Genomic DNA, 18,389 nt, shown 5'->3' with positions numbered 1-18,389 from the left:
TAACTTATACTGACATTTTGTTGATTTTTTTGGCTTTCAAAAGTTAATTATATAATTTTAAGCGTGCTAGTAAGGATCAATGAGTCTTTACAAAATTTATAATTACCAATTAATTATCAGATAATTGTGTTAAAGTTTTTTCAGCCTCAATGAAGATGACTTTTCCTGGTAGTTTGTTTTAGGATCAATTTATAAGAAATAACAGGTACAGAATAATTTAAAAACTGAATTTCATTGAATGAATAAGAACTTATAATGAAATGATCCAGTCTTGAAAAGATTTACAGCAACGACTAATTGAAAACTACTCCTAGAAAATGAACTGCAGTACAAGAATTGAAATAATGAAAATGTAAAGAGCTAGAAATATAAAACTGGAAAGAAAAATATGAAGTAAATGACTGGTTTCTGAATCTGAGTATGGGTCCTCTACAATGTAGTCATAAATGGCTATTTATAGACAAATATTTGTAGGAAAAAACTACCCAATATTGCCATAAATGGCTATTTATGGCAATAACTACCCAATAACCTCCTAAAACTACCCACTCTTCCATCTTTATTCCCATAATGTCAAATATCCTTCTATGTCTTCGTAACTTTCTTTAACTTCCAATTCATGTTCCACGTTCTCCATATTGTCCTCCATATTCTTCTGCATTATGCTCCATAATCCTCTACATTTCCCATCATTTTGTCATATATGTTTAATGATTCATAACTTCTCATAACCTCCAAATGAGTAGGAGAATGCCAAGTAACAATAAAATTGCAAATTTATGGTGCCAACACGTTTCTTTTATATTTTAAAAAAATTATAATAAATATTATAAGTTTGATATAATTACATTATTATTATTATTATTGAGTATACCGGAAAGGAAAACAACAACAACACAGACCGAGTCCTTTTCTTAGATAGACCTAACATATCTACAACTAGCGGGCTTCTAAATTAGACTGGTGGTTTATTCACCATTAGCATTTCTTCTGGTTGATCTGTTCCAAACTTAGTCAATACATCAACACATAGATTTCCCTCATTCAATGTATGTTGCACAATACACTCACAACCTCTGAGTAGGATCTTTGCATCTTTCACCATATTTTTGAAAGGGGTGTTTTGAACTGGTTCTTCTTCCATCAGTTGCACTGCTAGAGCTGCATTAGTTTCAATGATCACTTTATTCATCTCTTTTTGCAAAATAACAGTAAGTCCCTTCTACAATACCCATAGTTCGATTTCTAGGCTTGTGACACTGTAATCTCTCATGGACTCTAAACTCTCTAGGCTTGTGACACTAGGCTCTCTTAAAGTTTTAATTTTTAACACTTAATTTTATTTTCATTAGAAATTTATTAACCATATAAATGAAAAAAATGTTATCAATTCTTTCACATTGAAATGTATATTTTACATTATGTATCATTGTATTTTCATATCATCTGCATTAATATGAATTTCTTTAACCTTACTAAAAGAAAATTTTGTGCAATTATGTCAAAATTGTAAGATTTGTTATATTTTCTCCAAATCTCAACAGAAGTCAATGTTATTTACTTTAATTTTTTATATTTTTCTTAAGATGAGAATAATTTGAAAAAATAAAAAATAAACATGAACAAATTTATCTTAAATTTTGTAAAAATTAGAGCAAATTACACTGGTAGTCCCTACATTTTGCTATTTGTGTCATTTTGGTTCTCACACTTTTGATTGACTCAATTTTAACTATTAATTTTAAATTTTGTATTAATTTGGCCTAATTGATAACGCTATTAATATTTTTGACGAAAAATTATCACTGAATTGATTGAGGTTATTAACACACTTAGTTGAACAACCCTATAATTTTGCCTGTGAAATTATGATAAATGCCACTTATATACTTATATTTCATTAATTAAATGTTAGCAATTGTAATTAATTACATTAAATTGAGATAAAATTAAAAATTCATAATCAAAATTGAATCAATTAAAATTACATTCATCAAAATGACCCATAGAGGAATTATTAGTTTAATCTTCCCCCAAAATTATATTGTTTAAATATATATATATATATATATATTAATATAGGGAAATTTTATTATACACCCTTTTAAAAAAATATATCATATGCACCTTTAATTATGTTATTTTTTTCTTTAGTTATGACCAATTTTCTTATTTAGTTATGATATTATTTTAATTATAACTTATAAGTTCTTTACATATGTCTCATATTGTACTTAGTTATAACTCAAAAAATTAAAATTATACCATTTTTCCTTTTAGTTAGAATATCTCTAACACTGCATCAAAATTTTCATCAAATTTGAGTAAAATGTCTATTTGATATCAAGTGCTCCAACGGAAGTTTTTGAAGCTTCATTAGAATATCGGTCGACTTGGTGGATGGTCAGGCAGATATCCGATCGGTCCACTAGCTAGTGTAAAATTTTCACAAATTTTTGTCTTGAGGTGGTCATCCGGGGGTGATGGAGCGAACAACCATGCGGATGTTCAGCCGGTGGACCGACCAGTGTAAATTTTTTACAAATTTTTGTCTTGAGGTGGTTATCCGGTGGTAAAAATTCAACGGTTATAAATAGTGATTTGACGAAAGATACATCCAACCTCAATCTAATGAAAGATTTGAGAAATCTTGAATTTGATTAAAGATTTAGTGAACCATTGGAGCCAAAAAAAAAAAAAAATTTTATCAAATTTAAATTTAATAAAACATTTAGTGAACCATTGAAAATGGTCTTATCATGTTTATATCGGTGTACACAATAATATTTCTCAAATATATATATAATTCTATTATTATTATTATTAAAAGTGAACACTTCAATTGGTCTCCATAAACTTCTTCCTTCTTTTTGCTTACTGGTCTTCTTTTCTTGCTGTCAATTTCTCCATCTAAAATAAAATAAAAAATAATAATTAAAATAGAGATACAAGACTTAAACTTAAGATCATCCATGTAACTTACTTAAAAAATATTTTTATCACATGCCTCATTTGAAGACTAAATATTTTAGTCAAAAAATAAAAAAATAACTATAATTTATCACATTACTTTATTTATTTTTTTTCATATTTTTTCATAAAAAAAAAATTACTACAATAAATATAAAAAATATATTATCAATTAAAGTTAAAATTTATATTTTAAGTACAACACTCACACCCTAGTGTGTATATATATATATGTATTGGTTTCAATTTTTCAGCACACCTCTTGCTGTTTCTCAAAAGAAAAAAAAAGACACCCCGGTCCATGGCTTCTTCTTCTTCGGTAAAAAAATCACTGGGTGAACTCAACAAAGACTCATTCGTAACCCTCCTGACAAAGCTAATCGGCGAGTCCAAATACGTACAGAACAACCCACCGGAGCTCATACCGGAGGAGGACAGAATCGTGAAGCACGTCCTCGAGACTCTCCTCCCCTACAGCACCACGACAGGCGGTGGACCTCTCATCGTCAACCATGTCACATACCACCCCAACAGAGGCAACCTCATCGTCGAGTACCCAGGAACTCAACAAGATCAGATCTTGTCCTTCGTCGGAATGCACATGGATGTTGTCACTGCCGACCCTAGTGATTGGGTCTGACTCTCTCTCTCTCTCTCTCATTGTTTGGTTGGTGCTTTTTTTTTTTTTTTTTTTTCCTGATTTGATCTAATTTTGGATTTGGTACTTCTAATTTTAGTTAGGTTAAGGTTTTTTTTCATTTCTATATGGCTGATTTGTTGTAATTTTTTGTGGGTTTGATCTGATTTGGCTTTGGAACTTCACTTTATCTCTTTTTTGGCTCAGTTGTTCAGGAATTGGAACATATGATGAAACTGACATTACTGTACTTTTCTGGGGTTTATCTATTTTGCTTGGGTGCTTAAAATTTTGGTTAAATTGTAAATGTGGGAGAAGGGAAGGGCGCAAATGTTGCACCCTCACATCTTTTCATTTGCACCCACCATGGACACTTGCAACCCATGTATTTGTAATTTTTCTTTACCCTTCTCTCAACTGCGCATGTAGTCCCCCCAATTGTAAAGAGGTGGTACAGTCACGAAATAGGGAATTGTTTTGTTTTGTTTTGTTTTTTTTTGGTGCAACTCCGACATACATGAGAGTTGCAGAATAGATGTGAGATAGTTGCACTACCATAAAAAATGTAGGGTATGTTTGGTTTGTGTTTGAGAGATGTGTTTTAAAGATAAAAAGTACGAAAAGTTGTTTGGTTTGGTTTTTTTCAAAAGATGTTTTGGAAAATTATTTTGAGAGAGAGTTTTGAAAAAAGTGATTGATTTGATGCGTGTGTGAGAGAGATTTGTTTGGAAAACTTGTTTGGTTTACAAGTTTTGAGAAATTTTTTTGAGAAAATTTGTTTGGTTTGATTACTTTTAAAAACTAATTTGTAGAGAAAATTTCTCAAAAATTTTTCAGAAACACAAACCAAACGAACCCGTAATTTTTTTTGCTAATGCTTTACTGAAATTTCATTTTTCCTAAAATTTTGTCTACTTATACCTTTACCTATTATTATTGTTACGGAAATTTATGGTTTCTAAAAAGGAAAATTCTATAATACATATCTCAAAATGGAACATGTTGTGATTTTTGGATATGACCTATTGTTTGTTAGTTATGACTTGATTATGGCTCATTGTGATGTATAATTTATTGTGATTATTATTTTGGTTATGATAAAAAAGGTTTTAGTTATATTGTGTTTGGTTATAACTCATTATTATTATTATTATTATTATTATTATTAAGTTATGAGATTTGTGGTGTCCTGATCCTAACTTGCATATGGTACACATTTTTTGAGAGTGTGGGTGTGTATTCTAGCATGGCCCTTCTAAAAATTAAGATGTTTTCTGTTAGGACAAGTGACAAAATTATGCATTTTTTTTTTTTTTTGAGGGGGGGGGGGGGGGTGGTGGTGGTTAATGTTAAGATAATTTATGGTTTCTAAAGTTCATGTCTTTCATGTTACTACATAATTTGTAGTAAAGTTATGCTTGTTTTTTAGTAATATTCTATGTTACATGGACTCGTCACTTTGGGGCGAAGTACCCGTGTCGACACGACACGACACGGGTGCGGGTGTGAGATCTGTGTCGGATTTGCCTCGTCTCTCTCGGACACGGCACTTTACAGACAGCAAAGAAATGAAAGAGGAGAAAGGAAGAGAACCTGGTCACTGTTGGCTTCAATCATCGATCACGATTAGGGCTCTCACTATTGATCACGATCGTCTTCGTCTAGGGCTTCGACCACTGCCGATCTCGACCTCGAGCTCGATCGTCTTCGTCTCTCTCTTCGTTTCTGCTTCTCTCTCTCTTCACCTCTGTTTTAATGATCATATATATTGATCATATATAATATATATAATATAATTTATATGATATATAATATATATAATATAATTTATAAATTATAATTTTTACCATATATAATAAAAACATCTAATTATTATTTCTTAAAATATCATATATAATAATAATTTTTATAAATTATTATTCATATTACATTTACATTAATATATAATATATAGTATAAATTACATTAATATAATAATATGTAACATTATTCATCTAAAAAAAATTATATAATACAATAGATATTATATAAATTATATAGATATTATATAATAATTATTGTATAACATATAAGATATTTATAAGATAATATATACTTATATATATTAATAAAAATAAATAAACACATATATGTAAAACAATTATTTGTTATTTATATAATATAACTCATCTTAATAACTATATTTAAAATATATATATATATATATATATATATTTAACGTATCCCCGTACCCGTATCCAAATTTAGATACATATCCACGTATCCTTAATTTTTAATTTTGAAGTGTCCAACCCCTAGATACGCACCCGCACCCGATCCTCGTACCCGCGTCCGTGTAACTTAGGTAATATTGCACATTTTTGTGAAAATGTTATGAAGCCTTATGATAAATTATGGTTTCTAAAAATAAGATGTTACAACAATTTGTGTTAAAGACTTAAAGTTAATTGTTTCTATGGTAGTGTTACGACAATTTATGGTTTCCAAAGTTAATATGATGCTTTATATTATTACAATCTGTGGTAAGATTATGTGAATTTAAGTATATTATTAGGACTTCATGTATATTCGTTGCATTGGCATTACTGGATGTTGCCCAACATGTTGTGAATTTAAGAACTATCCATTTTAAGCTACTTGTTACTGCAAACCTGCGGTTTTTTATTACTTCTCTATCAATTGAGCATTAATTTGTGGGTTTGATTTGAATTTGTTTGTGGAATTTACATATGACTAAGATTAACCTATTTATTTGTTGCTGGAATTGGGATTTTGCTGATTTCCCATTTTTAATCGTTATGTGTTTGATCTAGTTGCTTAGGATTTGACATTTTGATAATTGGACGATAACTCTTTCCAAGTCAGATAAATTTATAGTATAATAGTTGCTTAGTATATCATTATTCTGCTTCTTTTTTATTTATTTATTGAAGTTAAATAGTGCTGCCCTGATTTCATTCTGAACTTTTGCTGTTTTTTTATTTTTCTCTCATTGTCGTTTGTTTTTTTCTTTTCAAGGGTTGTATTCAACCCATTTGGCATTTTTACTTTATTTTTTAGTTTCTTCTATTTGGGTTACTAGTCACATTAGCTCTTCTTTTTTGTTTACTGTTAGACCTTTACCAAATTGGTTATTGTAACCGATAATTCTTGGAATGACTGGTTATAACTTATAGGAACTGTGATTAAAGGCTAAATCACATCAAGTTTTCCATAAATTCAATCTGAATTCTGTTGATTTCTTCTCTGTTTAATGTTGATCATAAGGCTTTGAGCAAACTGAATGTGTTGCATTCAATAGTTGACCTTTTTTTTTAATAAGAAATTTGACTTGGATTTGAATTCTGTTTACAGAACTATAGGTCTTTCAGGGTTGACAAACAGTGATGATGTTTATGCTTCTGCTGATGATCATGTGTGCAGGACTTTGATCCTTTCTCTATGACTATAGATGGTGAAAAGCTTTGTGGCCGTGGAACAACTGATTGTTTGGGGCATGTTGCTCTTGTAACTGAACTTATGAAGAGGTTGGGCGAGAGAAAGGCAAAGTTGAAGTCGACTGTGGTTGCTGTCTTCATAGCCAGTGAAGAGAACTCATCCATTCCTGGGGTTGGTGTGGATGCATTAATGAAAGATGGCTTGCTTAATAAGTTAAAAAATGGTCCTCTGTAAGTGGTTAAAATCTCCTGTAGACAAAAGGAAACTTGGCAAATTGAGCTTTTCATTAGTTGATTTATATGGAAGTATTAATTTTTTGGTACTTTGGTAATGTCCATCTCTGTTTCTTCCAGCTTTTGGATTGACACAGCTGATAAACAACCTTGCATTGGTACTGGTGGTATGATACCATGGAAACTTCATACCACTGGAAAGCTTTTTCACAGTGGTCTAGCACACAAGGTAATCTATTTCAACATACGTTTTCTAGCATCATATGTTAACTTTCTGTGCAAATACTTTGTACTACAGCAAATCAATTATGGATTTTTCTAATAACTTTTTTTACAGTTATTGGATTTGATTTGCTGTATCTTCTTTTAAAAATACTGATATTTAAGCAGAAAACATTTCCTTCTTTTGAAAATGCTTAAGCCTGAGGAAGGCATTACCCATGCTTTCTGAAAATGTCTTATATTAGTTAAAGTTCAATTTTATATAAAAAGCAAAATAACACTTTCATTCTGCCTTGTATAATGAACGTTCTTGTTCTTATCAAATAAAAACAAAAGATGTTGATGATATTTCTTATTGAATGTTTGCAGGCTATAAATCCTTTGGAGTTGTCTATGGAAGCACTTAAAGAGATCCAACTGCGGTTTTACAAAGACTTCCCCCCGCATCCTAAAGAACAAGTTTATGGATTTGCAACACCATCAACTATGAAACCAACTCAGTGGAGTTGTAAGTTTGAGCAAATTAGTCACAATACATGCCTTCTAGGGTGGCGTGGCTGTATCCAACATGTGTCATACGTAGACACTTATTGGATATATCGAATACACTTCCAAACATGTCTTTTGTTTTTAAACATGCTTTTAACATGTGTCAATCAATTGGCACATGTGGGGTCTTACCATGAACTTGAAAAGAAAATAAAAAAGGATCGAAGTTAACAATCAAAAGTTGTATGGATTTTACGTTGATTAATAACTTCTTTAGGCTTTTATATTTTGAAACCCTTAAACTTCAACAACTTTCTATTTGTTAGTGAATAATTGAGGTTCCTGAACTGATGTTAGGGCTTTTTGTTCCCATTTATTTTCCAACATATATAAGCATAAGTTGTTTTGTTATTATTTTAATAGCAAATGTCAAATTGTGGCTTTGTCCTTGTGATATTGTCTTTTTTACAGTCATGTTATACCAAAAACTTATTTTCATTTTCCATATTCATCATTGTTATTGCAGATCCAGGCGGTGGTATCAATCAAATCCCAAAAGAGTGTACAATTTCGGGAGATGTCAGGTATATTATCTTTCCAATAATTATTTTTGACGGCTATGGATGTAAATTGATGTCTAAGCATGTCCTTTTTCTTTTGCAGGTTAACTCCATTTTACAAGTAAGTAACTAACCTTTTGTTACCCAAAATTTCGTTGTTTATGAGAAGCTGACTCCTCGGTTGATCTGGATTGTTTTTTACTACTTGTGTTCTGTATTTCAAGCAACATGATTCTAAGCAAGAGAATATAGATTTGATATTTTAAATTCTAATACTCTGATACACCACTTCAGTGTAACAGATGCTATTAAGAAGCTACAAGAATATGTAGATGATTTGAATGCCAACATAGAGAAGCTAGACACAAGGGGCCCGGTGTCAAAATATGTCCTGCCCGATGAACAGCTTAGGGGGAGGTTCGTCTAATTTCTTTTTCTTCTTTTACAGCCAAAAACTTGAAGACATGTTCTTTAGTTATGAAAACTTGAAAAAAATTATTATGAAAAATAAGTGCTGATTATATGAAGCGGCATGTTAATTTTTGGTCATTTATGAATGTATTATGTGCATTGTTTTGTTTTTCCCCCTCAGAATTAAAATCAGTTTCGATGAGGCATTCTCTGGAGTTGCTTGTGATCTTGATTCGCGTGGCTTTCACGTGTTGTGCAAAGCCACTGAAGAAGCTGTTGGACATGTAAAACCTTACTCTATCACTGGGAGTTTGCCACTCATACGAGAATTGCAGGATGAAGGCTTTGATGTTCAAACTTGTGGCTATGGTATGATTCTCTTAATAATACATTTTTTTAATTTTTATTTATCTTACGCTAACTATTTTTGGATACCCATGAACTTAACTGCATAAACCCTTAAAAATTTGTTAAAATTAATGTATTATTGATTGATATGTTGATATATATTACAATGATTCATGATTCCTATATACAGAAGAGGGTGAGTGTGTAGTAGGTGAGGAGTAGGTGGAGAGTAGGTGAAGTAGGTGAGTGTGTAGTAGGTGGTAGTGGAGTAGGCGGAGAGTAGGTGAATTTTAACAGCCCCCCGCAAACTCAAGGGGGATAGGAACTAACCAACTTGAGTTTGGAGAGAGTTACAAAACAAGAAAATACATAAAAATAAAAGAGGATAGGTGACACTGTATGGTCGTGTCAGACCATTGGTGAAGACACTGGATGATGGTGTCATAACGTTGTAGAGGACACTGTATGGGGGTGTCATAACGTTGTAGAGGACACTGTATGGTGGTGTCATAACGGTGTAGAGGACACTGGATGGCCGTGTCAGACCGATGTAGAAGACAGTTTATGGGGTCATGTCGGACCGTTGTAGCAGACAATGGTGTGACAGTTGTTGTGACAGTTTACAGAGTCTTGCTGGACCCTCGTAGAAACTAACCGAGATCAATGTCGGGACAGTTTACAAAGTCTTGTCGGACCTATGAAGGAGCTAACCGGAATCAATGTCGGGACAGTTTACAGAGTCTTGTCGAACCCTTAAAAAGTCGCACCCTCAAAAGGTGTGCCCAATCTTTCAAAAGGCGTGCCAGATATGATGGCGAGGCACGTGAGTGCCTTGGCTGGCGCGCCCGTTTGTCGTCTGGCGTCAAGTGGCGCGCGATACGCGTGGCTGCTTTGGCTATTTAATCAAGACGAAGGCTGAGGCTGAGGCAGAAGCTGAGACAAAAAAACTGAGAGAAACCTCTGAAAAAACTCTTCCTTTGCTGAGAGAGAAACTCTGTAATACGCTGTAACACTCTGTTGCCCAGAAAATGGCTTCGTCTTCCCGTGGGCTGCTCACTCTCTTTCCCGACCTCAATGAGTCAACAAGAGAGAGAACTGGTGCGGTGGCCAGTGAACCTCAACCAAACACCTCTGTGTTTGCTCCGTTGAACTTTCCGATGCGGTCGATGGAGCAAAAAATGGCAGTGCAAACTGATATTGAGGCCAATCAGTATACTCTGAAGTCATGTGTGGAAACCATGACTGCGGTCACAAACTTGTCGCACCGGCTGCAGAGCAGGACAAATGAGGTACAACAGTTAAACTCCCAGCTGGCTCTGCTCCAACGCATGTATAAGGATGCGCGAGCAGAGATAAGTATGCTAAAAGTAGAAAACAAGGAGCTGAAGCGGAAGGCCACCGTGATGTTCCGATTTGGAGGTCCACCATATGCTGTAGTGGAGGAGCAGGGAGGAGGCAACGTGCTTGGTGGTCTAGGAAACACGGAGGCAACACCGTCAAGGGCCGTCCAAGACGGAGGCAAGAAGAAGAGACCTGCTGCAGAGTAGAGAAGAAAAATCCCGCCTGTGAGTGTGGTTGTTTTGTTTGTGTGGTTTTTTTTTTTTTTTTTGATGTAAAATTGTGAACGGGGGAACCCCGACATGAATAAAAGGAGTGTGGTGTGCAAGTTCGTCGTCTGCCTGTTTGTTTGTTTGTTTTTTTTTTTTTGTTTTTTTTTTTTTTTAATAATAATAATAATAATAAGAGGGGACAAGCCCACATGGGTGGCTTGGAAACTATATGCTGGGTTTGATCAAAACCGTGGGCGTGAAAGTGAGAGAGAGAGAAGAGGATGATGGTCTGTGCAATATAATAAAATAAACATAGATATATATATATATATAGAGATATATTAAAATAAGAGAAAGTGGAGTGGGGTTGGTTAAAAAAATGTTGGCATCAGAAAGTGCATGTTTGTGTTGTCGGTGTAAGAATAAGAATAATAAGAATAATAATATATTAAGGACAAAAGCATGTGCCCTGGGTGGAAAAGTGAGAACCACCTCCAGCATTAAAATAATTATGGTCATCCAATTGGGTAAAGGTCCCATTATAGCCTGCGTAATAATAATTGTCAGAGCTAGTAGGTGGATAGTAAACACCTTGCTTTGCAACTGACTCTTGACCAGTCTCACCTTTCATGCTGGAGATAGCATCTCCTGAGGAGGATATAGAAGAGGACAAAACAGTGGGTGTTCCACCTTTTCCAGAAGCCACATCTTGCCCAGCCACTTGAGTAGAGGGATCTGACTTCAATACTGCAGCAACTAGCTCAGACTTATCAATTTTCTTCTCGCCAGCCATTATCAATCTTCAAAAAAACCAACTCCGCCCCTAAAAACGAAAGAACCCAAAGCCACCGATTCCGATCTGGTTTTTTTTTTTTTTTTTTTTTTCAAAACCCTAGCGCCGGAAATCCTCTCTCTAGATGGCCGGAAAACCGCTTTGGTGCCCAGAAATGCGAAGCGGCTTGAACCGGAATCCGAAACCAGAGAGCTGCCCTTCCGTTCAGATGGAGCAACAGATTCATCAACTAGGAAGCAGCGGTGGTGAAGGAGAGAGGATTTAGGCAGTGATGGAAAGGTATGTGTAGAAAATAAGCAGAATAGGTGGAGGTCCGGCGGACGGCTAAGGTGAGGTTGCCGCCCGCCGGTGAAGCGAAAAATATTAGGTTCTAAACCTGCTCTGATACCATGTTAAAATTAATGTATTATTGATTGATATGTTGATATATATTACAATGATTCATGATTCCTATATATAGAAGAGGGTGAGTGTGTAGTAGGTGAGGAGTAGGTGGAGAGTAGGTGAAGTAGGTGAGTGTGTAGTAGGTGGAGAGTAGGTGAATTTTAACAAAATTAATTTTTGAGAAAACAAGAAGAGAATAACAGCAATTTCATGGTCTGAATGGTCAAGTTGAAAAACTTTTTGTTGGGATCCAATGTTTATTTGGGGATGTGGTTACCTAAGACCAAGGATTAGATTAGGACCATATGATCTTTGTTAGATAGAGGAGATAAATGGGACAACAATGTAACCTCTTATCATTATGCAAAATAACCACATGCTGTGGAGTTCATAATTTATTGGATTACTTTAGCAAAAGTGGTTGTTTCCTTGTGGATGTCATGTTCTGATAAGGTATAGAGGAATTGAATAAATCAGTTCTGAGAGAAATGTAGGAAGGCAGTTACACTATATAGAGTTTTATTATGATTTATGAGGAACCCAAGAGTTCATAAATTACCTAGTTAACGATTTTGGGTTAACTGAGCCCGGCATTAGCACTGAACAGTTTGGTATTCTGCATTAAGGGATTCGAAATTCTCAATTTTTGTGGTCTCTTCTGGGCAATTCTTCAGATATCCTATCGATTGAAATTTCTATTTGTTTGAATTTGAGAAGTAGGTAAATGCCATAATTAGTAGGTAGTGTTACTATGTTATAGGAAAGAAAAGTAAATTCAGTTTAAATTTAAAGTTGATAATGGACTGCAAAGCTGCACTGTTCCAATACTAAATTGAGAAGGTAACCTTTAGGTAAGGTAAACCTTGCCAAAGAGGTGGATTGGATTGTCACTCTTTTGGGAAGATAGTAAGAGGCTACTTTTTGGCTTTTAACCTATTTTGTGTCACATCACCTCTCTACTGTTTTACACGTTTTTTCAAAAAAAGCCAAAAAAAAAATTGAAAAGCCAGTTTTTAACCAACTTCTCAAAACAACAAATTGGTTAATTCGATATTTTTCCATGTACTTTTCATTATCTACTATAATAATCATGGGTTTAATTTTCATAGTTTCTTGATTTGATTTTCAATTGTTATTAATAATTTGGATTTGGTAGAGTTAGGTTCCGTGCATTTTCATGATTAGGGCCAGCCCTAAGATTTGTGAGGCTTAAGGCGACCTATGAAAATGGGGCCCCTCTCATTAATTGTTCTACTTTCATCTTCTTCCTTCTCGTTTTATTTCCAAAACTATATTTTCTAGGAAACATGACTATAATCACAAACACTTCAATCCACAAAATCACAATCCACTGATTATCTCATATATGATTGCAAAGAAATTATAAAAAAATAATTTAATGGAACAAAATTAAGGCAAAAAAATTAGGAAAAAATTATTCAATTAAAATTGATAAAGACCTAGGTAAAAAAAAAATTGGATAAAATTATTTATTCCACTAAAATCTAATAGATAAAGAAGGTAAAAAACAAATTAGGACAAATTTATTATTCCACTAACTGATAAATAAAGAATGTAGAAAAAAATTTGGACAATTTCATTTAATAAAATCTGATAGTGAAAGAGAAGACTTACCATGAGAGAGTGTGTGTGTGTGTGTGAGAGAGAGAGAGAGAGAGAGAGAGAGAGAGTGAGTCGCTCAGTGCTGTGCTCTCTGCCTTTGCTTGGTACATGCTTCCTTTTTCATCAATTCGTGAGAGAGAGAGAGTATTGTTGTTCTTGAGCCCAAACACTTTTTTTTTTTTTTTGTGTAAATATTTTCATTTTAATAAATATGGGTTAAACTACACTTCTAAATAAATATGGGTTAAACCATACATGGGCCCAATAAAATATTTTGGGGCCCTTTAAATTGGTCCTAAAAAAAAAAAAAAAAAAAAAAAAACTTGAACCTATAACATTTTATTAAATTTGGGAGTCCTAATTTTGGGCTAAAATTTTGAGGTCTAAGGCACAAGCCTTATTGGCCTTAGGCCAGGGCCGGCCTTGTTCATGATGAGAATCACATGATACTTTGATTCATTTATATGCTTAGAGAGAGTATACTCGTTTCAATTTAATGGTGTGGTTCCATCATTTTTCAGTAAATTCTATGTATATATACTGAGGCTAAACGTGTTGGTCCGGTATATATTTAGTTAGAAATTGTTTTTAGGAAATTAACTACCTTCATTTAATTTTGTGTTTTCCCCTTATATTTTGAAGTATGAGATAATATTCTGGACATACAAGTTTTTGAGTTCCAAATTGGATGTTGAAATTTAATGAAAGATTCAAACCATAATTATGAATATTATGACTAATTGTGTTGTATATATGCAGGGTTAATGGCCACATACCATGCCAAGAATGAATACTGTCTTCTTTCCGACATGTGCCAAGGCTACCAGGTACTTGCCAGCATCATTTGCCAATTAGAAGACTGATCAATATTCGAAACCTACATGCCGGCTTATACCACCAAAACCATATTGATGAAGACATGACATACAAAGTGAAGTATATCGATAAAAACTGTTGCTGAAAATATTATGCTTTTTAAATAATATCCAATCCCTTAACAAAGGGTTTAATCATATTATTTAGAAGTTTGCTAATCTGAATAATATGTTTTTGTTTTTCCTTCTTCATTTGGTACATATGATACTCTCTTATGTGATGTTTCAGTAATCTTTGGTTGGATGCCCATCTTGGATCCATATTTTTCACCTTTCACAGGGTTTCTACTATTTATGTTTGGCGTGTTGGTTTTGGGCTAAAATAGTCACAAAAAGATAAAATATGTTAAAAAGTCTATAAGACAAAATGTCATGTCCAAATTATAATCATTTTATTTTTTCTCTCACAAAATTTAAAAAAATCAAAAAGTCTATATTAAACGAGACTTTTTAATTTCAAATTAAAATAATCAAAAAGTCGATCCATATACTAAACGAAGGCTTTTTATTGTTCACATAATGCATAAAGAAATCATTAAGCTAAGTAAGAACAACCCTAATGGACTCGAATAACCTCAAGAAACTGAAGAGTTGTTGGGACAATGTCTCTTGGTTACAGTATCATCTTCCACAATGGATGTATTATGTCTACACAAATGGAATTCTGATTTGACTGTTACAATATCCATATACAATTCGGTGTACACAATGAATAAAATCAGGTTCCGCTATACCCAGCAACAAACTCATTGTTTTATGGCTAATTCAAAATTTATGAGTATGCTTTTTTCTTCTAGTTTGAGTTGCCGGATTTTTTTTATTTTTAAATCGGTGCATTCTTGATTGCACAATTGCGTTTTTGAGATTTTGGTGCTTTTAAAATTTTAATACGCATCATATGATTAAGAATGTGTATTAGATACATAAAAAGTAAAATTTTTGATAGAGAATCTTGATTTGGATGGTAGGATCTTAAGATTTTCCGATTCTAGTTGATCTAAACGATTTAAATCGCACTAGGATCTTAAATTCAATAAGATCTAAAAGTGCTTATGATTTTAGTCATTAAATTGTGTAGAATTGCATTACGATCTAGATTCGATTACGATCTTAATCCTACTAAAAAAAATCCTTATTATTTATTTCTTATATATGTATGTATATGTGTATATTTATATAAGAAATTTAACTATAAAGTATTTTTTCCATTTCTTGTAATGTATGTTAGCGTAAAATATACATTATATCAAATTTATAATTTTTCTTTAATGATTTAAAATTCTTTAGGATGCATATTATTATGAAATTTTTTTTGTTTTATTTTACATGGAAAGTAGAATCTTAAGATTCTAGATCAGACTCTACAATCCGATCTACCAACCCCTCTCAGGGATTTTATTTAAGATTTTGATTTTAACAACCTTGATCAAATGAACCATTATGCCACTATAATTTGAATGCTTGTGGTTGTTTACAAAGAGTCGATTACAAAAATAAAAATTGTATTAGATTTCTCTCATGTTCACATCTTTACATGAGAGAACTTGAGGGGCCAGTAGAGTTCATCATATGTTTCGTTTTAATAATCCAAATCATTTATATTATAGGACTCATTGAATAAAATATTCATGTAAAAAATCAAGATAATCAGATATCGATAGTTATATGTTTGAATTAAATTTATATTACAAAAAATAGATAGTTTTTTTTGATATTATATTTATCGTCTATTTTTTTAAAATAAATATTATTCAAATAAATAGCTATCGATGTTCAATTATTTTAATTTTTTATATGAATATTTTACTCAACAAATTTAAAAAAGTAAATGGTTCGAATTACTGAAATTGGTTTCAAAATGAACCTATCAAATTTAAATATTCTCTCAAATTAATATGACAACTTGAAAAACACTAAACCAGAAAATTTTACTAATAAAATGGTTTCCTTCAAACTGGCACTTGACATTTTATATTCCATCTCAATAGAATTTCATATTTTCACATGCTCCACATGAGATTTTTAAAATAATGTGATATTGAGCATTAATTACAAAATGGTAAGGTTGAAGTCAATGTTGATGCAAATTCTTTTTTTTTTTTCCTTACAAAATATTGAATAAAAATGCCATTTGTCCACCCATTATGCCAAAATGCCAAAGAATATTGAATAAATTCTAAACATGGTGGCAAATTTTACGAGTCCTCTTAAAAAAATAAAAACTTTTGACAGATTATAATATTATCAAATCTTTATGTAAAATTTGATATAATATTTTTTGGGTTAATATCACTTTCATTCCTTAAATTATTTTTTTCTTTTTCTTTTTTAAATTTAGTCTCTACAATTTTTAATATATGTTCGATGATCTAATGAGAAACGATTATACAAGTCGGTAACTGTTGAAAATTTAAACAATTTAAATAATAACAAAATGCTCGTTTTTCTTATTATTTTAAATAAATTACACTCCACAATTAATTTAACGAAATCAATTATTTAAAAATAAAATAAAATAATTGGTGATAGTTCAAGAAGTAAAAGTGAAATTAATTTATGTTTTTATTTATTTATATATATATATATAAATACAAATACAAATGGGAATTAAGTCCCGGCAACAAAGAAAACATCCCATCACCAACACCATATAAAATTGAAGTAAAAGTGAAATTAATTCATCAACTCATTCTTTTTATTATTGTTATTGTTATTTTTTTTTTTTATACAAATGGGAATTAGGCCCATACTACAAAGCACTCGTCTGGGAAGTTGTTACGGGATTAAAATAGTTATAAAAATATAAATTAAATTAAAATTAATAAAATAAAATGTCACATTCAAAGTATAATTATTTTATTTTATTTTTTACACAAGTCAAAAAAAGTAAAAAAAATTTATCCAAAAACGATTCTTTTTAACCCCAGATAAAAGTTAAAAAATCAAAACGTCAACTTATATTCGAAACGAACACTTTACACTTTTTCATTTTGCACTAAATCTCACTTTGACTTTTACACATGAAATCATAGCAATCAATCCCTTTATACTTTTGGTCAAATCCTACTTTGATTCCTACACTTGAAATCGTGACAGCTAGGGTGCGTTTGTTTGGACGGACTGGATAAAGGGGATTGTAATCCATCAGACTATTAGTCTTGAGATTCATTGTCCTGGGACTATTTGGTTGGATGTCCTGGGACTATTTGGTTGGACTAAATTTGTATCCTATGTTTGTTTAGTCATGGGATTAGATGTCTGGATTGAACTATTTTTAGTTATCTAAAGTTTGTTTGGAATATTATGGAGAAGGATAAATGCTCAAATGACTATTTTATCCTTTTCAATTATTTACTAAGTAATAGCAATATTAAACATAGCTTTAATATTTTAATTATTTTTAGTTAGATTAAATAAAAATTTGTTTTATTTTATTTTTTGCACAATATTTTAATTAATTTAATTTATTATTTTCAATTAAATTAAATTAAATTTATTATTTATAATTTATATTTTTTATTTAATATATAATTTTAAATTAACGACAATAAAAAATAAATTTATTTTATATATAAATTAAATTTTCAACAACACTAAAAAAATTTAATTTATAAGGCCATAATTTATAATTTATTATTTTTAAATAAATTTAATTTATAATTTATATTTTTTATTTAATATATAATTATAAATTAACAACACTAAAAAAAAATTTAATTTAATATGTAAATTTAATTTTTTAACAACACTAAAAAAAATTAATTTATAAGGCCATAATTTATTATTTATTATTTTTAATTAAATTTACTTTATAATTTATAATTAAATTTTTTTATTTAATATATAATTTTAAATT

The 18,389-nt window shown here is 31.5% G+C and overlaps 1 protein-coding gene across 1 annotated transcript; it reads left to right on the top strand.

Annotated features, from left to right (window-relative positions):
• The first annotated feature begins 3,204 nt into the window (after window positions 1-3,204).
• On the top strand, window positions 3,205-14,781 carry LOC114277735 (Peptidase M20/M25/M40 family protein). The gene is made up of 9 exons (XM_028219678.2): window positions 3,205-3,604; window positions 7,031-7,275; window positions 7,399-7,507; window positions 7,870-8,008; window positions 8,516-8,573; window positions 8,653-8,670; window positions 8,844-8,966; window positions 9,142-9,329; window positions 14,418-14,781. The coding sequence occupies exons 1-9, from the start codon at window positions 3,272-3,274 to the stop codon at window positions 14,519-14,521; spliced, it is 1,317 nt and encodes a 438-aa protein (XP_028075479.2). The 5' UTR covers window positions 3,205-3,271; the 3' UTR covers window positions 14,522-14,781.
• Window positions 14,782-18,389: the final 3,608 nt, after the last annotated feature.

Source organism: Camellia sinensis, chromosome 11 (genome assembly GCF_055761805.1).
Source record: "Camellia sinensis isolate YWXY chromosome 11, ASM5576180v1, whole genome shotgun sequence".
In the NCBI taxonomy this organism is placed as follows: Eukaryota; Viridiplantae; Streptophyta; class Magnoliopsida; order Ericales; family Theaceae; genus Camellia; species Camellia sinensis.
This window is presented reverse-complemented; position numbering and strand designations above follow the sequence as displayed.